This window comes from Hylobates moloch, unplaced genomic scaffold (assembly GCF_009828535.3).
Source record: "Hylobates moloch isolate HMO894 unplaced genomic scaffold, HMol_V3 SCAFFOLD_4, whole genome shotgun sequence".
NCBI lineage: Eukaryota > Metazoa > Chordata > Mammalia > Primates > Hylobatidae > Hylobates > Hylobates moloch.
In genome coordinates, this window is record NW_026652279.1 from 63,645,336 (window position 1) to 63,672,739 (window position 27,404).

Sequence of the window (27,404 nt, forward strand, 5' to 3'; positions counted from 1 at the left end):
ACTTATCACTTCCCCAATCAATACCCTTGTGATTTCCTATGCCTGTCTTTACTTTAATCTCTTAATCCTGTCAGCTGATGAGGATGTATGTCGCCTCAGGACCATGTGATAATTGCATTAACTGCACAAATTGTAGAGCATGTGTGTTTAAACAATATGAAATCTGGGCACCTTGAAAAAAGAACAGGATAACAGCAATTGTTCAGGGAATAAGAGAAATAACCTTAAACTCTGACTGCCACTGAGCTGGGCAGAACAGAGCCATATTTCTCTTCTTTCAAAAGCAAATGGGAGAAATATCGCTGAATTCTTTTTCTCAGCAAGGAACATCCCTGGTAAAGAGAATACACACCTGGGGGTATAGGCCTATAAACGGCCCCCCCTAGGTGTGCCCATCTCTTATGGTCGAGGCTGTAGGGGTGAAATAGACCCCAGTCTCCCATAGCGCTCCCAGGCTTATTAGGAAGAGGAAAGTCCCGCCTAATAAATTTTTGGTCAGACCGGTCGCTTTCAAAACCCTGTCTCCTGATAAGATGTTGTCAATGACAATGATGCCCGAAACTTCATTAGCAATTTTAATTTTGCCCTGGTCCTGTGGTCCTGTGATCTCACCCTGCCTCCACTTGCCTTGTGATATTCTATTACCTTGTGAAGTACTTAATGTCCGTGACCCACACCTATTTGCACACTCCCTCCCCTTTTGAAAATCCCTAATAAGAACTTGCTGGTTTTTGCGGCTTGTGGGGCATCACAGAACCTACCGACATGTGATGTCTCCCCCGGATGCCCAGCTTTAAAATTTCCCTCTTTTGTACTCTGTCCCTTTATTTCTCAAGCTGGCCGATGCTTAAGGAAAATAGAAAAGAAACTACGTTGACTATTGGGGCAGGTTCCCCAATACCTGGACTTATATAACCTACCAAAATTGAAGCAAGAAGAAACAGAAAACCTGAACAGACCAATAACTAGTACCAAGGTTGAATAAGTAATAAAAAGTCTCCCAACAAAGAAAAGCCCAAGACTACACAGCCTCACTGCTGAATTCTACTAAACTGTTAAAGAACACCAATTATTCTCAAACTATTTCGAAAAATTGAAGGAGACAGAATTCTTCAAAAATTCATGATGCAAGGCCATCATTACCCTGATAACAAAACCAGACATGGACACACAAACACACACAAAAGAAAACTACAGGCCATTATCCTAGAATAACAAGATGCAAAAATCTTCTATAAAATACTAGCAAAATAAATCCAACAGCACATAAAAAAGATTATATACTATAATTAAGTGGAATTTATCCCAATGATGCAAAGACAATTCAACATATACAACACAATAAACATCACATCAACAGAACAGAGGATAAAAACCTTTTGATCATCTGAAACAGAAAAACGTTTAATAAAATTTAATATCCCTTCTTGATAAAAACTCTCAACAAATAGGTATATAAGGAATGTACCTCAATGAAATAAAGGCCATATATGACAAATCCACAGGTAACATCATAGTAAATGTTGAAAAGTTAAAAGCTTTTCCGCTAAGATCTGGAACAAGATAAGGATGCCACTCTTACTACGGAAGTCCTAGCCAGAGCAATCAAACAAGAGAAAGAAATTAAGGGTCCAAATTCGTAATGAGGAAGTCAAACTGTCCCTGTTGGCTGATGATATGATCGTGTTTCTAGAGAACCCTGAAGACTCATTCAAAAAGCTTCTACATCTGATACATGAATTCAGTAAAATTCCAGGATAAAAAAAATCAATGTATACAAATCAGGAGCACTGCTCTACTCCAACAACGACCAAGCTGAGAAAAAAATCAAGAACTCAAACCATTTTACAACAGCTGAAAAAAAAAAAAAAAACTTAGGAGTATACCTAACAAAGGAGGTGAAAGAGCTCTACAAAGAAAACTACAAAACACTGCTGAAAGAAATCATCAATGACACAAACAAATGGAAACACATCCCATGCTCATGGATGGGTAGAATTAATATTGTGAAAACGACCATACTGCCAAAAGTAATCTACAGATTCAATGCAATTCCTATCAAAATACCATCATCATTCTTTATAGAACTAGAAAAAACAATCCTAAAATTCATATGGAACAAAAAAGAGCCCACATAGCCAAAGCATAGCCAAAGCAAGACTAAGCAAAAAACAAACAACAACAACAACAAAAATCTGGAGGCATCACTTTACTTGACTTCAAACTACATTACAAGGCTATAGTTACCAAAACAGCATGGTACTGGTATAAGATAGGCATGTTGACCAAAGGAACAGAATAGAGAATCCAGAAATAAAGCCAAATACAGCCAACTGATCTTCAACAAAGCATACAAAAATAAAGTGGGGGAAAGGACAGCCTATTGAACAAATTGTGCTGGGATAATTGGCAAACCACATGTCAAAGAATGAAACTGGATCCTCATCTCTCACCTTATACAAAAATCAACTCAAGATGGATCAAAGACTTAAATCTAAGATGTGAAACCATAATAATTCTAGAAGATAACATACGTAAAACTCTTCCAGACATTGACTTAGGCAGAGAGTTCATCACTAAGAACCCAAAAACAAATCTAACAAAAACATGTGAAAAAATGCTCAACGTCACTAATTATAAGGGAAATGCAAATCAAAACCACAATTGTGATACCACAATTTTGATACCACAATATTTAGGTATGGCAAAAAATGACCATAATTAAAAAATCAAAAAATTATAGATGTTGACATGGATGCAGTGAAAGGAGAACACTTTTACACTGCTGGTGGGACTGTAAACTAGTACAATCATTACGGAAAATAGTATGGAGATTCCTTAAACAACTAAAAGTAGATCTACCATTTTATCCAGCAATCCCACAACTAGGTATCTACCCAGAGGAAAAGAAGTCATTATATGAAAAAGTCACCTGCATTCACATGTTTATAGCAGCACAATTTGCAATTGCAAAAATATGGAACCAGCCTAAATGCCCATCAACCGAGTGGATAAAGAAAACGTGTGTGTGTGTGTGTGTGTGTGTGTGTGTGTGTGTGTGTGTGTACATATACCGTGGAATACTACTCAGCCATAAAAAGGAATGAAATAATGGCATTTGCAGCAATATGGATGGAGTTGGAGACCATTATTCTAAGTGAAGTAACTCAGGAATGGAAAACCAAACATCATATGTTCTCATTTATAAGTGAAAGCTAAGCTGAGAGGATGCAAAGGCATAAGAATGATAATAATGGACTCTGGGGACTTGGAGGGAATGAGGGATAAAAGACTACACATTGGGTACAGTGTACACTGCTTGGGTGATGGGTATGCCAAAATCTCAGAAATCACCACTAAAGAACTTATCCATATAACCAAACACCACCTGTGCTACCAAACTATTAAAATAATTTGAAGAAATAAAAATGGGCAATTAATCTGAATAGATATCTAACAAAGATGACACACAAATAGTCAACAAGTACATGAAAAATGATCAACATTGCTAATTATCCAGGAAATGCACTTCAAAACCACAATGAGATATCACACCCCAGTTAGAATGGCTATTATCACAAAGACAAAAAGTAACAAATGCTGGTGAGTATGCAGAGAAAAGGGAACTGTTACACTGTTGGTGGGAATATAAACTGGTACAATCATTATGGAAAACAGTATCAAGGTTGCTCCAAAAACCAAAAATAAACTACTACGGGATCCGGCAATCCCACTTCTAAATATACATCTAAAGAAAAGGAAATCAGTATGTCAAAGAGATATCTGCACACCCATGTTTATTGCAGCACTATTTACAACAGCCAAGTATGGAATTAATCTAAGTTCCATCAACTGACAAATGGAAAAAGAATATGTGGTTTATGTACACACAATGAAATACTATTCAGCCATAAAAAAGAATGAAACTCCATCATTTGCAGCAATGTGATGATCCTGGAGGACGTTATATCAAATGAAATAAGTCAGGCAGAGAAAGAAATACCGCATGGTCTCACTCACATATGGAAGCTAAAATATTTGGTCTCGTAGAGGTAGAATGATGGTTACTAGAGGTTGGCAAGGGTAGAGGAGAGGGGGATAAAAAGAGGTTGGTTAATGGATACAAAATTAAAGCTAGATAGAAGGAATAAATTCTAGAGTTCTATAGCACTTTAGGGTAATTACAGTTAACAATTATTTATTGTGTATTTTCAAATAGCTAAAAGAAAAAAATTGAGTGTTCCTAGGAAATGATACATGTTTGAGGTTATGGACATATTAATTACCCTGATTTGATAATTACACATTATATATGTGTATCAAAATATCACTCAGTACAGCATGGATATGTACGATTATCTGTCAATTTTTATGTGTCAAATTTTTCAAAGCATCTGAGTAGAAAACACGGAATGGCCAGGTAATTCTTCCTTTACTGTCTCTAGCACCTGGCTTGATCCTCCTTTTTACCACAGGCTTTGACTTCATTGTGCATAACAAGTACAACCCTTTAGACCACCCTCCCCACCCCACCTGGGTTCCTTGGTACTCTCAACTCCAATGCCCTCCACTTCCACTCCCCACTTCCCTGCCCCTTTGGCTAACCCTCGCCTTTGTCCTGACCCATAACTGCACTGCTTCAGACTCTGCATCTCAGGCATTCCCTAGTGTTCAAACCTGCTCATCTTTCCGTCTCCCTTACCCAATTGTCCTAGGTGTACCAATCACACCAGTTCTCCTACCTCATCACAGCTTCTGTCCTGGTTCTTACTCTGTCCCTTTCAGTTCCAAAAAATGTTCCTACCTTCTCTATCCAGATCTCAGATATGGCCAATTACCTCAAAGCTTCTTTCTTTTGTTCCTTGGTCAACCCTATCCAGAAAACTCCAGATTTCTCTTTTCCAAATAGGTGACTGAGTCTCACCTAAAAAATCTGCAGGGATATGCACAGCTATACAGATTCAGGGTGCCAATCATTCATGATTTACAGCCTCAGCTCAAAACTGGTCTGCAACCTTTCCCCATTTTTCACAGCAGCTATTTCAAACCTTTCTCGCATCCTTTTAGCCATTCCCTCAACTATCCCATTCACTCGCTCAGAAGAGTATCAGAAAGAGTATTTCAGAAGAGCTCAGAAAGCCTTGTTTTTTCAGAGACACTCCCTCACAGTCCTGACTCCACCTCTTTTCTACCTGCATCACAGCAGCCACAGCAGCAACAGCAGCAGCAGCATCCAGCCCACTTCCTTCACTGGCCCTTCCAATAAAAGGAGAAAGAATTCCACCTCCCAAAGCTAATTCCTTCAGCAGGGCACCAGTTCATAATCCTTGGTGTCCCTCAGGAACCTCAGTTGCTGATCTGGCCCTTCTGTGAGCTTCTACCATTCAAAAGTATATCCAGAGACAGCCTTCTCCTCTGTCCTCATTACTAACCTCCTTACAAAGGAGTTACCAACCCTCCCTGTTTCTTTTCCTTTACTCCCAATCACTTCCTAAGTCCCAGCAATTGGGCTGCCTCCCCAATAATCCTAACCATGACCTTTCAGGGACACCATTCTAATGACTAATCACTCCAATGGACTGTTCTTCTGTCCTGATCTTACATGATGTGTCTGCAGAATGTGAGACTGAATCTCTTCCTGAAAACCATTCTTCCTCTAGATTCCATGGCATCACTCTGAGGTTTCCCTTCTTACTCTCTGAATACTCTTCTCCATCTCTTTCACATTCACTTCTTGTAGCCATCCCTCATGTAGCATGCTCCTCCAATTTCCAGCCTATATCAGCTTTTCCTTCATGCTCTTATGAAATCTCTTGCCCACAGACTCAAATATTCAGATGGTGATCCTCAGATTTGTATCCCCAGCTCAGACTCCTAAACTACCAACCAGACATCTATCTCCATACCTGGATACTTCACTGGACCTCAAACTCAAAACATTCCAAACTGAACTTGGCCATGCTATGTCTCCTTTCTTTCTTCTTCTATAAAGTTTAAAATTCCCACTTGTTAAAGTCAGAGAAAACATCAGGACACCATCACCATAACGTCGCCCCTAGAATAGTGTTATCGGTGGCCTAACCGGATTTGCTGCTTCCACATCTGTTATCCCCCACGATGTTCTCCAGACAAAAACCACAGCAATCTTCTAGAAGCCAAATATGATCATTCTTAAATCCCTCCAATGGCTGAGCATTGCCATCAGGATAAAATCCAAGCCCCCTGGCACTGCCTTCAAGGTCTTGGTGGATATAACCCTCATGGCTTTCTCCAATTTCATCTCTTACCACTCACAATGCTTTCAACGCCTACTGTCTTCACAGGCATTACTATTCACTATCTGCTCCTTCCTCTCTCCCTCCCTACCTTTCTTTCTCTCACACTACTGTATATCTTTGCAGAATGCTATTCCCACTGCTGGGACTTACCCTTTGCTCTCTTTGCCTGGAAAATTCCTTCTACAATTCAAGTTTTTCAGGACGGAAATTACATTTATGTTCTTCCAGTGTATATCCCTAACATCCTATGTCTTCCTTGACACCACAGGGTGTAGGCAAACAATAATCTTACATACTTCCATCGTGAGTAAGACTATTACTGAAGTTATTAACGGTAACTAAAATTTGGCATTCATAAACTAAAACCCACTCCTCATTAAATAATTCTAGTTAATGTTCTACTAAGACATCTGGCTGCCACATATTACTTGGAAATTTTGCCAAAAGTTGAAATTCCACCACCAATACTTGAAATTCACAATTTTGAGAAAAATTACTTTATCAGTTTATTATTGCTATTTTGAGTTATAGCTTAAATGATGCTAAAATCTTTTTTTTTTTTTTTTTTTTTGAGACAGAGTCTCGCTCTGTCACCCAGGCTGGAGTGCAGTGGTACAATCTCAGCTCACCAAAACCTCCACCTCCTGGATTCAAGCCATTCTTCTGCCTCAGCCTCCCAAGTAAATGGGATTACAGGCGCACGCCCACCACGCCCAGCTAATTTTTGTATTTTTAACAGAGACAGAGTTTCACCATGTTGGCCAGGCTGGTCTCCATTTCCTGATCTCAAGTGATTCACCCGCCTCAGCCGCCCAAAGTGCTGGGATTACAAGCTGATGCTAAAATCTTAAATCAAAATCAGTACCCTTATAAAGGATTTCGTTGTGGTGGGTTGTCTGATTAACTCCTTAATGAGTACTGATACATATTCATGTCAATATTTTTCAATAAATGGATTTTACAACTACATTTGTAAAGATGAACTGTTTATACTCCTATTGTTAAAGTAATTTTGCTTCAAAGATAACATTAGATCATTATTACAGAGTTATTCTTTTCACTAGAAAATGACAACAGGCAAGGTAGGTAGGCAACTACCTTGCCTGAATGCAGCTGGTTATAGTTTAAAACAATAAGCTATTTGCAACTTTTATATCATCACACATCAGTGTTTGATCAGTTCTAGGACGTAATTAACAACATTACTAAGATTATTTTAAAAGCTAAAATTTTACCTTCTAAAAATGTTCTGGCATAGAATTAAAGTTATATCTGGGGTGTTACTTTCACTGTTTTCAAATCCATATAATTTTTGATAAAGAGATGTAGTTATATGTACTATTAAAATAAGTGCCCTTCAGGAAGGGGAACATCACACTCCGGGGACTGTTGTGGGGTGGGGGGAGTGGGGAGGGACAGCATTAGGAGATACACCTAATGCTAAAGGACGAGTTAATGGGTGCAGGAAATCAACATGGCACATGGATACATATGTAACAAACCTGCACATTGTCACATTGTGCACATGTACCCTAAAACCCTAAAGTATAATAAAAAAAAAAATAAATAAAATAAAATAAAATAAAATAAAATAAGTGCCCTTAACCACAGGTGACCCAAAACAGTTACCTCTCATATGTATCAGAGAAAAAATATGGGTGAAATTGCTGATCTAAATAAGAAAAGTATGAGTTATACAGTATCAATGGGTATGCATATGAAGGAAGGGCTGTTGATGGGCCTTAGTTCAATGGGAAGGGAGATAAAATACTAGATTCATTCCCAGGTGTCAAGATTGGGTAGTGTGGTGGTACTTCCAGAAATAGCAGGAAGCTAAAATAAAATGAGTTCAACTTTGAGTATGTCAAACTTTATACTCAGAGACATCTGAGAGGAGAGGTCCATGAAATAGCAGGCTTTATCACCCTGAAGCTCAGGATACATGCTGGGCTAAAGGAACATATATGAGCTAGTCACTGGCCAAGATGCAGACAGCAATCAAATCAACCAGGGCAGGTATACAAAGAGAGAAGAGAAAGGAACAAGAAAAGGAAAGGCAGGAAAACCATTCCCTCCTGTTATGATATAAGTATTTCAGCAAAAGCACTAGGCCCGAATAATAAATGCTTTTGATTCTCTGAGAGCTTTCTGGCACTCACTCTCGTGTTCCAGAATCAGTATCTGACACCTGTAAAGGCAAATTTTCTCACAAAAATCTAGAGTACATACATGATCCTTCATATTCAGTTTCCATCATACCACAATGTAGGAACATTCCAGGTATACCATAGTTGAAGTGGCTGCAAATCAAACCAGATACCTTACAACACAATCAATTCAATAACTACAAGATGTCAAGTCCTCAGACTACCATCAGCCACAATGATAGGCTTAAGCTCTGGCAGTCCATTTGGTCAACTGGACAGCACAGTAACACACAGCGCATTTTCCATTCTGGGCACTCCAATAGCACTCACCTTTTTTTTTAGAAGCAATCAAGAGGCAAGATTTTGACTTCCAGCTAAAGTTGAATATGGTATGCCTTCTTGTATATACCTTCTTCTCAAACATTATGCAGAATCAATATTTCAAATATCTGCCTTCTGTACTATTCACCCAGAATAAATCACCACTATTTTCAGGCAAAGATTCACAGTATTTCTAAGTTTTAGCCAGACTTTATACGGCAAGAAGGCAATCATTTTACCAAGTACCTACTCTGTATCAGGCATTGTACAGTACTTAACATGTTATCTCAGTTAATTCTAAAACACCTCTATGAAATAAGGACCCGCCCTACTACAGATCAATAAACCAGGATTCAGAGAGGTTAAATAAATTTCCCGAAGTTACCAAGCCACCACCTGGAAGATCTAGGATTTAAGTCCAGGCATATCTGGTTACAAAGATTGTGTTCTTTCCATCATTACACATGTAATTTCAAAACTGTTCCAAGGAGGTGCCAGGAATGGCAGGGGCAGACAACAGTGGCTGACTGTGAAGCTCCAGGCAAATCATTCCCACCATCAACAGAGAAAACTGTGCTGTAATCTATTTATATACGGGGTTGCAAGTACAATTACGGTTGGGGTGGGAGCACTCTTATGCTTGAAAAAGAGACGTATAAAAATCTGTACGTTAAACTGACATGATACTGCTGCAACTATATGCATTGCTGAGAAAAAAAGAGCATGCACCGGGAGCAATGGTGTATGCCTGACTGTAGTCCCAGCTACTCAGGAGACTGAGGTGAGCGAATTGCTTGAGCCCAGGAGTTTGAGGCCAGCCAGACATAGCAAGATCCGTCTGTTAGAAAACAAACAGGCTGGGAACAGTGGCCCATGCCTGCAATCCCAGCACTTTGGGAGGCTGAGGCAGGCGGATCACGAGGACAGAAGATCGAGACCATCCTGGCTAACACGGTGAAACCTTGTCTCTACTAAAAAATACAAAAAATTAGCCGAGCGTGGTGGCACGTGCTTGTAGTCCCAGCTACTCGGGAGAGTGAGGCAGGAGAATCACTCGAACCCAGGAGGTGAAGGTTTCAGTAAGCCGAGATCGTGCCACTGCACTCACTCCGGCCTGGGTGACACAGCGAGACTCTGTCTCAAAAAAAAAAAAAAAACAACAAACAAACAAAGATAGCAAGCATACACTAAAGCCATACATACTTTAAAAATTGGTTCAGTAATTAATTTCCCTCTAACCAAGACAACATTTAACACATTTAAATTTGACTACCATTTTACTCTCACTGAGAAAGAGTTGAAAACCTAATAAGAGGAGCTACATAAAATCAAAATATGAACAGATGCAAATATTTAAAATATTCATCTTACTACATAAGTCTGTATTCTGAATACGGGCATTAATGTAAAGAACAATTAGTGATCATTCTTCCACAGTGAAATAGTCTTGAGCTACAATTCTTCCATTTCTACATGTCAATTATTAAACACTGGCAACAAAAAATGTGGTTCTTTGTAATAAGTGATTTACTTATTAGAAATAAGGGTTATGTGTCATAAATATCTGATATTGATATGCAATAAGTTGATACTTATTAATTTCATTTTATTTACAAGAATATCACAGGCATACACCAAATACTTCCTCTTAAAAGATGCTAAATCCTTCACCAAAGTTGTATGATTAGTCATGAGCACCACTTCTAAAATGGGACCAGTGGTAGATTTTATATAAGGCAGATGCCAAGCTATGGAGAATATGCATAATAATCATCGATGTATTGAGGCCTGGGTTGGAGAATCTATAACCTGTGGTCCAGATATAATAATCTTATTTAGCTCATGGTTCATTTCTGGAAAAAGACTTACTGCCATTGTTCTTTTTATGTTTTAATAGGATTTCTCTTTGATAAATGAAGTTTATGAATATAGCTTAAAAATTCAGTACACGAATAGGAAGAATCATGGTACATAACTGCCTCTGAATTCTCTTGCCTCTGTTCATTACCAGTGGGAGTTGTGTCAAGTGACTTAATTTGAGATTCGCTTTTTTCAACTACATACAAAGGGATACAAATTCTGTTTAACACTGTCGATAGAATATACACATTGATTTTTTCCTTTTGAACAAAATAAAATGACAGCAAAAGGGTGTTTTTATTGCTGTTGTTTTTAGTTATAAGTACAAAGACAGGAAGAGAACAGATATAACTGGTGATACAGTTTGGATGTTTGTCCCCTCAAACTGAAATATAATCCCTGATGTTGGAGATGGGGCCTGGTGGGAGGTGTCTGGGTCATGGGGGCAGAACCCTCAAGGATGGCTTTGTGCTATCCTTGCAATAGTGAGTGAGTTCTCGTGAGATCTGGTTGTTTAGAAGTGTGTGGCAGCTTTCCCCTCTCTCTTGCTCCTGCTCTTGCTATGTGACATGTCTGCTCCTTCTTTGTCTTCTGCTATGATTTCCACCAGAAGCTGAGCAGATGTTGGTGCCATGCTTTCTGTAAAGCCTGCAGAACTGTGAGCCAATGAAACTTCTTTTCTTTATAAATTACCCAGTCTCAGGTATTTCTTTATAGCAATGCAAAAACAGCCGAATATAGCAGGCAAGAGATTCCAGAAAAGGTTTAGAAGGCAAAAGCAGACAGAGGCAGAGAAAGCTTCTACCTAAGTGACTGCAAAAAGGGACTCTGAACCTAACAATCATCCCATAGGCCAATCTGAAATGACTTAGGATTTGAAGACACCAGGAACCACTTAAGGCAGTGTCAGACATGGGATTCAAACTAAGTTTGTTTGAAAATCTTCAAATAGAGAAGTTGAGCCCAAGGGCTCTTCCTTCACCCAAACACTAAGATAATCCTCCCTACTTTCCACCACTAACACTCCCAAGAAAAAATAAAAAGAAAAAAACTGAAAAAACATCTCCAAAGATATTAAGGCTTTCAGAGAAACTGAATTTGAGATCAAAAGGACATCCACAGGGAAATGTCTGGAACATTCATAATCAAGTCTGGAGCTCTAGATGGATGTCAGGAAAAGACACAGGAGCCAAAAGATGACACCAAAAATTTGGAAGATATTACTTCAGAGAACTGACACTGAGGAGAGCTGAAGATTTTGAGAAACATCTTCACGAAAAAGTATTTAGCCAAAAGAAATCAGTGATGGAAACTGAAGGAAGTAACCAGAGGTAGGGATGGGACCAAGAAAGGACAATATCACAGAAGCAAAGATAAACCAAAGAACATTTCTAAAAAGGAGAGAAAGACTTGAAAAAAAGGTGTTTCAACTGGTTAAACAGAATGAGAACTAGGGAAAGGTTACTGAATGTGGTCAGCAAAAGGTCACTGGTGAACATGAATGTAACTGGTTTCATGGAATAGCTTTCATTCAATCAGCGACTACATACTGAGCATCTATGACACATGTGCCAGACACAGTACCAGGCTTCCCATGTCAGAGGGAACAAAACAGAAAAAGGAGTCAGAGCAGAAAGCATTAAGAACTGAACAATGCTTAAGACAGACTTTCATAAGGAATTTTGAGGTAAAAGGTAGGAGTAAAGTAGAATAACAGACCAAAAGGAAAGGAAACCAGACTCACAAAAATAAAACAAAAACATTGTTTTTAATTTTATATATTTAAAGAGAAACACAGAGACCTGATGCAAATCAGAAGCCAGTGAAGATGCAGGGATAGTAGTAGTCAAGGCAAGGGCCAAGGAAAGGCAGTAAAGTAAGGACACCAATACCACTGCACATGTTGTAGTCAAGGTGGGGGCTTGAGGGAATTTAGCCTTTCAAGGGAGAACGGGATATTCATCTGACATAGGTAGAAGAGAGCAGGGCATAACACAAAGTAGATGTGAATGAAGCAAGAGTTTAAGGCTACAAGACAATGATCGAATGTGGACTGAATTTCCGGAAGCATCTCCAGCTAGATATAAAAACCTTATTAACATAAAATACATATTCCAGTAGAAAAATAGATGTAAATGTTAGAAGAGGCCACCGATGTTAGTAAAACAGCAAAATTTGTGTAGCATGTAAGTAGTATTTTAAGAATCAAAAATTTAATGATGTCCAAAGCTAATATAAAATATAATCTCTAATTGTTTAAAAATACAATTAATTTTTGTAGTTCAAACTTGTCTTGCAACCAACAATCTTTGACATCATCAGTGGGTATCTCCAGGTCAAACACAAAAAGAAGACTATATAAGGTTATGTTTACATAAATCTGTTACGGTTCTGATCAACTGGGAAATGCTGTACATTTTTTCTCTTATCACAGAAAGCATTATAAAATTTAGGTTACACTACCAAAATACATATTTGTTATGATGCCTGGTAGCAGCAGTCCCTGAACAACTGGGTCTGTGTGGCTAGGTTGAAGAAATCCTACCAGTAGGTTCCAGAAGGTTTTTTAAAAAGTTACATGAGCCAAAATGCACAGGATACCCCAGAGAAAGTGCCACAGTATCCTTTCTATTACGGGATAACTGCAGTTTCTGTATATAAGTAAATTTATAAGCTTCAAATCACAAGAGAAACAGTTTCATGACTGCATGGTATTTACTTAGGGGCTTAGATGCCAAAACGAAATTATCCTCAGCACTCAAAATAAGATGTTAAGAATGGATAGAAAAGATTGTTAGCATAGAGGCCCAGCTATTCTGTTTGCCAAATATATTTACTGAATCCACAAAGATGTAACTTTCAGAGCCTTTGCAGGTGGAAAACAGCACTACTGGAAATAAGAGGCTGAATTTATCCAAGTTTGGAGACTGAAGATTTATTTAGGTGAAAGTATAGCTAAAATAAACCAGCAGGTATAGGCTAAATGGGGAAAGAAGCAGAGACTAAGAGAAGAAAAGGGAGCAACGAAAGCAGGAAGGTTTGGTAAAGGTCAAGGGTGAGTACAGAGGCAACAAGGGATTAAGAGATGGAACGACAAAAGCTGATAACCAAAGAAACTTGGAAGTTTGAGATCTCAGAAGTAACAGCCTTCCTATGAAACAACACAAGGGCAAGTTTCATTTATAGCATTAGAAGTAAAAGTCTTGAGTAGGGCAACTCAAGGCATGTAAAAACTGAAAAATCAGCAGCAGCTATAGAGCCCATACAATGGTAAACCAGCAGGCTGCCTAACAACTGATTGCAGAAGAGAAGTTAAGTGAGATACATGATAAAACCACCAGGAGGAGGATTTAGTAGCCAGACTCACAAAGGAGTGAAGAAAGGAAAGCAAGGTGATCTTCATTTTTTCCTTTCAATAAATATTTTTTTATTATAATGGAGAAGGCAGAAATAAAGAATTAAAACAACTTTGCCTTTATAATGTGTAATGTACTTGGGCATTATATAGTTTTTTTTAAATATTAAAAAGTGCCCATATCAGTAATGAAGAATTGAAATAACTTTTCAGTCTTTCTACTGGCTAAGCTAATTCATTCTGAAATCCCCAGAAGGTTCAAATTTTCTCCTTGACTGTCACAAATCATATGAAAAGAAAGCAACTGGGACCAAAAGCCATGATTGTGGGATAGCTACCGAAATGTGATCACATACCTAGAAACTGGAAACTTCAAATTTCTAGAAAATCACTTATGAATAAAAAAGAGAGATCAAAAGGTTTAGTGATTTTCAAGGATTTTCAACTACTCATGGAGAATCCCCTATGTAGGTCTGCAGCTTATCTACTTTTTGTGCTTGTCCTCTTAGAGAAGCCAAGAATGACATGCAAGCTAACCAAACGCACCTAACACAGAGCAATGATATGTAGAAACAGATTATTAACTTCTACCCCCCAAAAGCACTATTACTTTGCAACATTTCAGAAAACTCAGAAATCCCAGAACTTCCTAGGAAAAAGAGACCATGGAGGTCATGTGATCTGACTTACAGATTAGCAAACAAAGACACAAAGAAGTTAAATGCCTCAGCTGAAGATCACACAGTTGGGTTAGTGGCAAAGCCAAGAACACCACTCTGTATACTCCCTTCTCCGAGCCTTTCCCCATCTGTCCAGACTCCCATCCCACCTCCTGATGCAAGTGTCCGACAAAGCTGGGCTGGATTTCCACAAAAAGTAATTATACAGTGTTCTTTTTGAAATGTAAAATAAGATGACAGAATCTAAAAGAATTAACAGCAATTTAAGATATTTGCTTGATATAAAATAATATTAATTTAAAACTATACCTTTACTGCTTCTGATGAAAGTACATTTTCCTTTTTCTGACTTGTGCTCATGGCCTCATTTTCAACACTGAAAAATAAAAACCACAGTTTCTTTTGAAATTAAAAGAAAATGATGAAACTAAATGTTTTCTGTATTTAAACCCAAACTGAAAGGTCCTTTATCTGCAATGCCCAAAGATTGATACACCATGTTATACCAAGGATATATTGATTTGAATCTCTAAACTCAAAAAATGTATTCAAAAATGTTCATCTAGGCTTCAGATATTTGTGTGAACTCATTGTGCCTCATATTTTCTTACACAGATAATCAATATCACAGTAATGATATATCTGAACAAAAGAGCACCTGTGTATTACTTTCATAACACTGGCAAGTGCTAGCACTCTAAGATATTATTTATGTGAAGGTTCCCCATAGCCAGATCTTTTCTTAATGCCCATGCTGGGTGTTATTTGGAACAGAATGCATTTCTATCCAGCAAATCACTATAAAAATATAGGTCCATCTAGTGAATTCTGGGAATACTCAAAAACAGATGTAGGTTTATCTAGCCCCAAACGTGTTCCAGGTGGCACCTTAAAATCTGATTTCCCAAATGGTTACTTCTAACTGTCTTTAGTCTGGAATACCTCCTCAGATGCCTTTTGGGATGTCATTATAAACTACTTTCCCAAGACACATTTAAGATTTTTTTTTCTTTTTTAGAGATGGTCTTGTTCTGTTGTCCAGGCTGGAGTGCAGTGGTGCAATCATAGCTCACTGCAGCCTCCTGGGCTCAAGCAATCCTCCTGGCTCATCCTCCTAAGTATCTAGGACTACAGGTGCATGCTACCATGCCCAGTTATTTCATTTTTTGTAGAGATGGGGGTCTCAACTATGTTGCCTAGGCTGGTCTTGAACTCCTGGCCTTAAGTGATCCTCTAACCTTAGCCTTCCAAAGTGCTGGGATTACAGGCATGAGTCACTACACCCAGATTCCAGATCTAAATATTTATATCTCTGTTCAAACATTATCCTGTTTTCATACTTTCATAATACTAGATAAATTAAGTAGCTTCACTCTAAAGATTATTGACTCTCTACCATATGCCAAGGATTGTGCTTAGCCTTAAGGGTGTAAAAATGAGCGCGTCAGGTTCTTTGCAAAACTCAGTCTAGTTGGAGAGACTAATACATAAACCTTAACAATACAGTTTCATAAGAGTTATAACTGCCAAATGGACAAAATGCTACGAAGCATAAAAGAAATAAGGAACAACCAATTCTGCCTACTCAGTAAAGTACGCTCAGAGGAGGTGCAAAAGCAGGTGGTAATAGAGAATCGGGCATTTTCTGAAAACCAAGTTTTATTTGTTTGCTTTTAATATAAGTCTGGAGCACAGAGCTTGCGAAGGACAGAGGTAATCCTCCAAGGGATGAGACTGAGACCACAAATCAGTGAATACCAGACTATGAAGACCAGGCCTGACCCGTTATGAAATTTGACCTTTGTCCTACATGCAGTGGGAAGCCTTCAAGGAGGGGACAAGCATAAGCAGGAGGATGACTGAGAGTGGGCCAGATGTCGAATAGTGGTCACTGGTGGTGGAAGGCCCGGAGAGGAGGAAGCATCAATAGCTCAGATCAAATAAAGGCTGTCCCAAAGCAGATCAGATGGAAAGAGAGGACACGATTTATGCCATTTAGATTTTCTATCCATAAAAGTCTATGTTATTACGCATAGTATCCAAGAAACAAATGGTCATGGTCAAAAAATGGAAACAAAAAATAAATCATGAACACCTGGAAAATACAATGGATTAAAATGTCATTAAGTCCAAGACTCCATGCAGAAACACATGGACCAGATACTGCTAAACAGATCCTTCAAGCTTCTAAATGTCAATAGAAAAAGTGTATATATATGAGCTGTGTGTTAAACACATAAAAAATTCTGTGGGATAATTCAGGAACAAAATCAGGAATAAAACAATAGAAAATACCGTACAATACAGAATTGTAACCCGTACATATGTATAAAATAAGAATGCCTCATAATTGCTTCTTTAAAAGTGAATAAGTTCTTATCTCTTTTTTTCTATTTTACTAGTCTTTATCTTTTGCCAAAAGGCTGTTTACAATTCAGTTGTTTTTTTTTAAAAGTAAACGTGAATTGATTTTGGTCTATTTAAGCTCAAATTAACAAAAACAAACGGGCAAATACATGTAAAAAGATCATGTTATAAAGATTTGGGGTATAATTAAGAATAATGCTGACCTTGACAAGTGAATTCTCTAACTACAATCTATTTTGAATGATCTACCTAAAAACTACCTAAACATACAACATCTAATTTTAGTCTCCTAGTTCATGCTTCAAGATTCCTGAAATTCTGCTTTATTTGGTGTGTTTACAGGGTTTTCTATAAACATACTGCCTAAGACTGTAAATGAAAATGGTAAGTTTCTTTTCTAATATAAAAGCTCTCCAGAAAATGCAGCTAAGTTCATGAGATTATGGCAGAACTCAGTCTTTTCAAATAGCTGTAATTACTTCCAAGTACAAACTACAAACACACACAAATTCCAGAAAAACACAGCAGTAAATCAGCATGTAAGTATTGAGCAAACAATGGAAGAATTTAAGTTTAAATCAACAAAAGAAATATCACTTGATATTTCTTAAAATTCTCACTTAACATCCTTAAAGTTGCATGATTCTTATTGCTAAACCAAAATTTTAAAATGTGTTGAGTTTTAAAGCAAACAACATATTTTAAAATTTTGGTTGACTGATAAAAATCATTGCTTTTATTAAAATTTCAACACTTTTCTACATGAAACATTCTTAGCGTGGATAACATTATTCATGCCCTAGCTCCTGATACAACTATTACCCAGAACCACTTGACATTACTAGAATACACCAAAGTTTACACGCCTACAAATCACTTTATTCTGCTGCTTGCAACATCCTTCCCCACCCTAATCAACTCTAAATCCTTTACAGCTTAGTTCTGGTTTTACTTGTATTTTTTGTGCTCTCACTGAATGCAGCAATACCTCCCACATATTTGCCACTCTTTATCATTAACAGCTAGTTGTCCATCTTCCCAACGAGAATATAAACTTATTAATTCAGAAGATGTATCATTCATATCTATATCCCAGAGCCTGGCATCCCTCCTGGCACCACGAACAAACTCAAATAGTATTTGTTAGACGAATTTTAAAAAATAATGTATAACCAGGCCAGGTGCGGTGTGGCCTGTAATCCCAATACTTTGGGAGGCCAAGGCAGGCAGATGGCTTAAGATTAAGAGTTCGAGACCAGACTGGGCAACATGGCAACCTTGTCTTGACAAAAACAAACAAACAAACAAACAAAAAACCAAGGTCTGGGCATGGTGGTGCGCGTTTGTAGTCCCAGCTATTCAGGATGCCACTGTACTCCACCTGGGTGATAGAGTGAGACCCTGTCTCAAAAAAAAAAAAATTCTATAACCATATTTCCATTTGTGCCTGTTTACCTTCATCAGAAAACTCTGTTACATTGGGAACAATATAATTATAACATCAGTCTTTTTTTCTTAAGGAGGTAGCATATAAGTCTCTTGAAAGAATATGCCAGCCATTCCTATCCTACAACATACTTCTCTAAAACCATTAAGTAGGGAGTGGAGCTGGTGGGAAAAAATTACTCAGCAAGAACAAGGTTATTTTCAGTTGATTTAAAAATAAAACAAAACATAAAAAAATGAGAACACAGTAGCTACACATACTCAAAAACAGTGAATACTCAGATGTCTGCTTAGTACAAATATAAAATAAAATAAAAATAAAATAAAATAAAAAGGACTCAAAAGGCTTAGGGTGATATTTTCAGTCTCTTAAAAAATAAATACCAAGGAAAGAGAACCATGTTCACCTCAAGCTTCATGAGAGACCACAGTCTGTTCCTATTGTTTGCTCACAATTTAACCCCCTTTGGGACCCAGGGTATTTCAATTAGGAATATTTTTAGAAAGCACACATTTTATTCATGGCAGGGGGTGAAGAGCAGAATTCAAAATCACATGTACGCACATATAAAACCACCTTACATTTCTAAATAGCCTCATCTTAGCTAACAGAACTTTAAGAATCAATCTTTCAAAATAGCTCAAATATGAAGGTCAATGTAAAATAAAAGTTCCTCATTTTTTAAGCAACTTTATTTGGACCACGGCTGAAAATGAATCCAACATATAGCCATTTAGCCTTTGTGTGACTCTGTGCCAGACAAAATATTTTTCATAGGCAATGCAAAAAAAGGATCACTTTAATCTAAATTTCCAATAATTTACATAAAGGAGAGCTCCTAACCTGTCACTTAAGAGATATTATTTTCTTAAAATTAAATTATAACAAGATTCCCTAACCAATAGGCAGATAAGCAGTGGAAAACTGGGCCCAAGAACTCACTCACCCACTCAACAAACTAGCAGTGCACACATGTGTCAGGCACTGTTCTTGGTGCTGGGGGTTGCACAATGTACAAACCAGACAAGGTCCTTGCCCTCATTCTTTCAGAACTCATGTCTATATGCATCAGAATCACCTGAGGCATCTATGTTTCTCAAACAGATTTCTGGGCCTGACTGTCAAGGCATCCAACTGGAACAGGGCCCAGGAATCTACATTTTGAGCTACAACTCACCCTTTACCCCAGGTTGTTCTAATGCAGGTGGCCCTCTGACCCCATTCTTGATAAACAATGGTCTGAGAGCCTCTCTATCTTTAGCTGACATCAACAACTGATAGCTGTAGAGGGAAGAGAAAAATCTCACCAGGAGAATCTCCACTTATTATTTAAAGATGTTAAGTGTGGCTAAAGATTAGGTAACAATTATTTAGAAAACACTACCCATTTTCCAACACTGCCGTTCAGCAAAGCTCCTCAATCCAGAAAAGAGGTGTTGCCCTAATGAGCACATACAGCACTGAAAGTACAGGGTGGGACCTGGAAGGAAAAAATCCCCTTTTTTCAGTCCATACCACAGACTGGAGCACAAGGGGAGCTTCCGGGCCTCTTTCAGAGTCAATTTCTCATGAGGTAAGAAAGCACCTTCTTGGATGGCCACAGGACAGACTCACAGAAACAAAGGGTACACTCAGTGGAGAGGGGTGAGACACAGTAAGGGAGAGTAAAGCTCTCCTCCCCTCCTGTAATGCACCTGTCGGGCACCTCCTCCTCCTATGCCTTTCTCTCATACATAACCGTGACTGCATCAGGAAAATCTGGAAATGGTAAAGACTTGATACAGCTTCCATAAGCATCTTCTGGAGGCTTGCCTACTTCTCTATGGATGCCAGAGTCTATGAATTCTTGCCATTTCGAGAGAGGAAGCGATCTTTGGTGCTAATGCCATCACTGGCAGCAATTCACAGCACCCCCAAATATGAGGTCACTTAACATAAAGTATTCCCTAATTTGGGAATGCCTTTACATCTAAACAGCACACCCCAACCCTCTGTCCACAGGGACATTTCTCCACTTTCAGGGCCAATTTACCTTCTCTCCTTTGTTTCCAACCCTGCTCAAAACTGATGCCGCCTGAAATTATCCTCCCACTTGAGATTTTCACTTCTACTACATGAGGTGTGGTCTACAGTAGAAGAATCGGCAATACTGTTGAGAACAGGGAAAAAGAATCAGGGCAAATCTCCCCATTATTTTATCTTCCCCAACTACTGTAAAACTTTGCTGGTTCCAGAAGCCTGATCCACTCACAGGCACCTCCCCTTCTACCTCAGCTTCATTAGGCCTTTCCTTCCTGGTATGTTCCTCCTCACCACGGAGCCCACCTGACCCAACTCCTGTGATGAAGTCCTAAAAGTAGCCAGAATCTATCCTTCCCTTAAAATGTGATCAAATAATACCCCAGTCTTCCAGGTGAGACTTTCCCTTGGACTGAATGAAAAATAATGCAGAACGAGATGAGATCTTTACCTATCCACTCCCTCTCCCACTGTCATAAGTAGTAAAATGCTTTGCAACAACTCAGAATGAACTTTTGTCTGTTTCAGAGACAGCACCTTGAGGACAAAATGCACTTCAGTCAAAATGAACGTTTTTGGATCTGATTTTACAACTATGTAAATTTAAAAGGTTCAGACCAGCTGATATGAGATCTCTGTCAGATCTAAAATCCCACATTGCTGTGTTCTACAACAGAAGAATGGGTGGGAAAAAAAACAGGTAGACCAACCTTGAGGCATTTCTGGTAAAAGATGAGAAAGACTATGGCCAAGAAACCAACTTAGATCAAAACTAGTATGAGGGCATTATAACAAAGAGGCAGAAATGTCTACCGTCCCTTATTTTAAAATTACTGAGGTTCGCTCTGGGCCTGCCCTCTATTCCCTCAAATTCCACCTCTCAGCCCTCCTTTAGGTCCTTAAATACAGCAAGGACTTCATCCTCACACCCTCCCAAAGGGTCTGCTCAAGCCATGGGATCTACATTACCCTTGGGATATTTTTCTTACAAACATAGCCTCACGTGACAAGTTCTATAATTTTCTTTGTTCAAAGCTATACTGCAGATACATTATGGATTAAATTGACTTTTGTGCACTGGCCTGGAGTCCCATCCAGCAGGTCTAATGCTATGGGGAAAAAGATAGAGTTCCACACCAATGATTTCCAAACCACCATCTGGAAAACTGTCCATTCACAAATGGTGTCTGCCAGTAGTAGAGTGGTACTTGTATTTTTTTAATGGCTATTAACAGAATATAAAACAGGTGGTTATGGCACTATTTCTGGGCTTCAAATTAAAAGGTAACTAAAAGCTGCAATTTTAAGGCACTCAAACAGTATGTATTTTAGCTCAAACATCTGGCAGTTGAATGATTTCAAAACTCTAGAGAAAAATCAGGAGGAGAGAGGAAAGGTAGGCATGATTATGAGGCTCTGTTGCTTCACAGTCTGAGACTTCTGACACTCCTTTTCTCTATAATGTCAGTCCTATCCTATAATTTATGTATTCTACCTTGAGGCTGCCTTATTTCCTGTTCCCCAACTCACGCCCCCAAAATAAGACCCATAATTACAGTTAAATCACAGGCTGCAGAGTGAGAATCTCAGTATGTCTGAGGTGTGCCTGAGCTGTCTACCACACATTTGTTGTGAATGACTGCTCCATTCTCCCCAAGTTCTCCGTCCACCTCATAACCTTCAGATTCTGAATGTTTGACTCACCCCCCGCCCCGCCCAAGATTCAATACCCTGAATCTCTCACTGTGATGTGAACTCACAACAGTATTTTAGTTGCTTTCTGAAATGGAGCATTCATTCACATATCATTCAATAAATTGTCCTGAGGACAGCGCACTGGAGACCCAAGACTGTGCCCTCGCAGAGCTCCCCAGAATCTGACCTTGGCTGACCTCCCCTCCAGCTGAAATCCTTCCTCCTCTGTAAATTTTTCCAGACACAGATAAACAGGTAATATATGTGTGAATATAAAAACACATTTACACACACATATAAACACATGCCCAATGATACTTCCCAAAAGTAAACTCATCATTTCAACTCCTTACTATGAACTAACACCATGTCACTAACACCCACTCCTCCTCTAATTCTGTGTCTCTGTCCACACTGGCATCTGTGCCACATGATTGTGCCCCAGGACCTTCTAAGTAAATGTTCCTTCTGCCCAGAAAGTTCTTTCCTCAGACTTGCTCATGCCCCACTCCCGGATATCATCTGGGTCTTTGCTCAAATGCTACCCAATAGAGACACCTTTCATGACCACCCTACCTAGACTCACCACTTCCATTATGCCCCATTCCCTCCCCATTTTATTTTTACTTCAAAGCATATTATATATTAACCTATATATTTTCTGCCCTCCCCATTAGAATACAACCCTATGTAAGTACAGACACATTTAGATATGCAAACAAGATTCTGAAAAGTGATGACACGACTAAGTTGTTCTAACAATTAGATTTTAAATTATGTTTACAACATATAAATATATGCATTATTGTCAGAAAGGTTAGAGCACTATTGTTAAGTGAAAAAAATTCAAGTTCCAAACTCTTGAAGAAGAACTTTTACTTTTATAAAAATATTTAGACATAAAGACGTATTTAGACACACCCATAGGGAATCATTTGAAAGAATGATATATGTTTCTGAGTGGGTAGGGTTATGAGTGTGCTTTTGCTTTTTGGTCCTCTTATAATTTTATACCTGTTTCGTAAAAGCAAATATTACTATCAAAAAGAGAAAAAATACAAAGTAGCATAGTTGATGAAAAAGAAAGCAAAAACAAATGAGTGCAAAAAATACAAGCAATCAAATAACAAAATACGAATACTGCAAATATTACCTAATGTTAATTCCTTTGCATCATAATATATGCGACAATGCCAAAAATTTTTTATTTGCCTGCTTAGAACAATGAAACACCATTATTACAGTTCACATTTTCAGCTTTTACTGATAAAAAGCACAATGCCATCCTTCCATCCTGTGAATGCTCCTTTGTGCTTTGACAAGACAATAAAAGGCAAGAGAGTTTACATCTCACCTAATTTGTCCTCAGTTATTAAAACATCAAATTCAAAATATTTCATTCTTTGTCATAAGAAGCATGGTAGTTACAAGAAATTTATGATCTGCCACTGAGGTAGAAACCACTTTTGTATACATTTTGATATGAAAGGTAAAAATTTCTAACATATCTTCTAAAAATTACATAAAACAAGTATTGGTGAGACCACCCAAATACCATTTTCGTGTCACTTCTGACATTGCCATTTGTATTGTTTGTCATAAAGAACATATAAAATATTTTTCCTTAACTGTTTTCTATAACTATACTAGGGTCCATCTTGGAATTCTGCCTATTACAATGGGTTAGATTTTTGTGCCAACACCTTACGTGAAATCAGCACTTATAAAGCATATCTGATTTTATAAGCATGCAAGTGCTGTGGTTTGGATGTCTGTCCCCTACAAAGCTCACGTTGAAATTCAACCCCCAGTGTTGGAGGTGGGGCCCAATAGGAGGTGTTTGGGTCATGGGGGTGAATCCCTTAGGAATAGATTAATGCCCTCCCTGGAGTGGTGGTGAGTGATTTTTCACTCTGTTAGTTCCAGGAAAACTGGCTGTTAAAAAGAACCTGGCACCTCCTGACCCCTTGTTTCCTTTCTTCCCAAGTGATTCCTGTACCTTGCACCATGAGTGGAAGCAGCTTGACACCCTCATCAGATGCAGATGCCCAATCTTAACATTCTAGCCATCAGAATCGTGAGCCAAATAAATCCCTTTTCTTTATAAACTACCCACCCTCGGGTATTCCTTTATAGCACACAACACAGACTATGACAGCGAAAAACCTCTGTTTTGTAATCTTTTACCAATTTTTTTTATTATTATTCTTTCAAGTTCTGGGATACATGTCCAGAACGTGCAGGTTTGTTACATAGGTGTACATGTGCCATGGTGGTTTGCTGCACCCATCAACCTGTCATCTACATTAGGTATTTCTCCTAATGCTATCCCTCCCCTAGACACCCCCCGACAACCCGACAACAGGCCCTAGTGTGTGATGTTCTCCTCCCTGTGTCCATGTGTTCTCACTGTTCAACTCCCACTTATGAGTAAGAACATGTGGTGTTTGGTTTTCTGTTCTTGTGATAGTTTGCTGAGAACGATGGTTTCTAGCTTCATTCATGTCCCTGCAAAGAACACGAACTCATCTTTTTTATAGCTGCATAGTATTCCATGGTGTATATGTGCCACATTTTCTTTATCCAGTCTATCATTGATGGGCATTTGGGTTGGTTCCAAGTCTTTGCTATTGTGTACAGTGCTGCAATAAACATACGTGTGCATGTGTCTTTATAGTAGAATGATTTATAATCCTTTGGGTATATACCCAGTAATGGGATTGCTGGGTCAAATGGTATTTCTGGTTCTAGGTCCTTGAGGAATCGCCACACTGTCTTCCACAATGGTTAAGCTAATTTACACTCCCACCAACATTGTAAAAGCATTCCTATTTCTCCACATCCTCTCCAGTATCTCGTTTCCTGATGTTTTAATTATCGCCGTTCTAACATGTGAGATGGTATCTCACTGTGGTTTTGCTTTGCATTTCTCTAATGACCAGTGATGATGAGCTTTTCGTCATATGTTCATTGGCCGCATGTCTTCTTTTGAGAAGTGTCTGTTCATATCCTTTGCGTACTTTTTGATGGGGTTGTTTTATTCTTGTGAATTTGTTTGAGTTCTTTGTAGATTCTGGATATTAGCCCTTTGTCAGATGGATAGATTGCAAAAATTTTCTCCCATCCTGTAGGTTGCCTGTTCACTCTGATGATAGTTTCTTTTGTTGTACAGAAGCTCTTTAGTTTAGTTAGATCCCATTTGTCAATTTTGGCTTTTGTTGCCATTGCTTTTGGTGTTTTAGTCAGGAAATCTTTGTCCATGCCTATGTCCTGAATGGTATTGCTTAGGTTTTCTTCTAGGGTTTTTATGGTTTTAGGTCTTACATTTAAGTCTTCAATCCATCTTGAGTTAATTTTTGTACACAGTGTAAGGAAGGGGTCCAGTTTCAGTTTTCTGCATATGACTAGCCAGTTTTCCCAAAACCATTTATTAAATAGGGAATCCTTTCCCCATTGCTTGTTTTTGTCAGGTTTGTGAATGATCAGATGGTTGTAGACGTGTGGCATTATTTATGAGGCCTCTGTTCTGTTCCATTAGTCTATATATCTGTTTTGGTGCCAGTACCATGCTGTTTTGGTTACTGTAGCCTTCTAATATAGTTTGAAGTCAGGTAGCATGATGCCTCCAGCTTTGTTCTTTCTGCTTAGGATTGTCTTGGCTATATGGGCTCTTTTTTTTTTTTTTTTGGTTCCACATGAAATTTAGTTTTTTTCTAATTCTGTGAAGAAAGTCAATGGTAGCTTGATGGCGATAGCATTGAATCTATAAATTACTTTGGTCAATATGGCCATTTTCACCGATTCTTCCTATCCATGAGCAAGCAATTATTTCCTTATAGCCATCATTGAGAGGTTAGGTTATGGAGTTCAATTTATACTCAAAGAATTAAAAAGTTTGGCAACAATGATAATTGCAAAGATTTTCTAGCAAAACAATATAGGTGAACACGTTTAACTCTGTCCCACGGAAATGATGGTAAAGCAATTAATAAGAGGAAATAAGCTACCGGTTAAAAAAAAAAAGACAAAGAATAACAGCATTCAGGACAGATGAGATTTTTGAAGGACAGAAAAACAGGCAGAAATATAATTTAGAATAAATAAAACTTTTATCATTTCTTTGTGTTGGGAACATTTCAAATCTTATCTTCTAGCTATTTTACAGTATACTATTGTTAATGCTACCCCCCCCAACTCTAACAGTGAAGTGCTAAGCTGAAGTGATATTCTAAAAACCCTGATTTGATCATTACACATTGCATGAATGTAACAAAATATCACATATACTCACTTCATAAACAGTACAATAATTATGTATCAATAATTCTTTTACAAAAAAGAATAGATAAAAACTCAGAATCCCATACCCCAAAATATGGCACTTTGACATGCTGAACTGAGCAGCCTCAAGGTCTCTCTGAACCTCACCTTCGTCTTTTGTCTTTGACCTTCTGTCTCTCCCAAAGCACAGAATGAAGTCCTGTTCTCTGAAGTTCTCCTATCTGCTTAAAGTCTGGATACATCAAAGAAGAAAACAATTACCTCTAGTCCCTTCCCTAGTTTTCGTTAAGTGAACTCATGTTACAAGAAGAAAGACTGAAATCTGTCATAACATCTCAACAGACTTTTGTCATAAACCACTGTCTGTTTCGTGGGCCCAACAGACTTTGTCCCAGGCCTTTGTTATGTTCTTCAAGCCCAATGAGTTCCCATAAAAATCATTTACTATTCCCCTAAAATCATCCACTTCCCTCTCTCCTAAGAGGTGGGGTATATAAGCATCTGTACCCTACTAGGATATTTGGTAATCAATTTTTTTCCCCCGCATGCTAATAAATTTCGATGTCATTTCTTCTATTAATCTGCCTCTTGTCAGGTGATTTCTTAGTGAACTCACATCCCCAAATTATAACATTTGGCAGGAGCCTAGCAATTTTTAAAAAGAGAAGCCTCCAGACTCTGGAATACCAAGAATAAAAGTATAGAAAGCAGAGACCACACACAGGGAGCTTCAGCCAAACTCTCCATTCTAAATCGTTAAGATATAAGCCTCTCAAATGAAAGAGCTTGCCAACTGTCCAGCAAAATGAATTTAAAAGGCACTGTGCAAGGTTCATTACTGTGCATTTGTAGAGTCTACATTGAAAAGAGATTTAAAAATTCACAAAGAAAAAATGAATCACAAAAATAGGTCCAGAAATCGTACTAGCCTCAGATTTCTCAACAATCCAGAAT

The 27,404-nt window shown here is 38.3% G+C and overlaps 1 protein-coding gene across 1 annotated transcript in view; it reads right to left on the reverse strand.

Moving 5' to 3' along the window:
- CRYBG3 (crystallin beta-gamma domain containing 3) overlaps positions 1–27,404 on the reverse strand; it is a 138,739-nt gene that overhangs the window by 101,765 nt on the left and 9,570 nt on the right. The window contains exon 2 of the mRNA XM_032150341.3: positions 14,951–15,017. Coding sequence (XP_032006232.1) covers positions 14,951–15,017 — 67 coding nt within the window. The remainder of the gene's footprint in view (positions 1–14,950; positions 15,018–27,404) is intronic.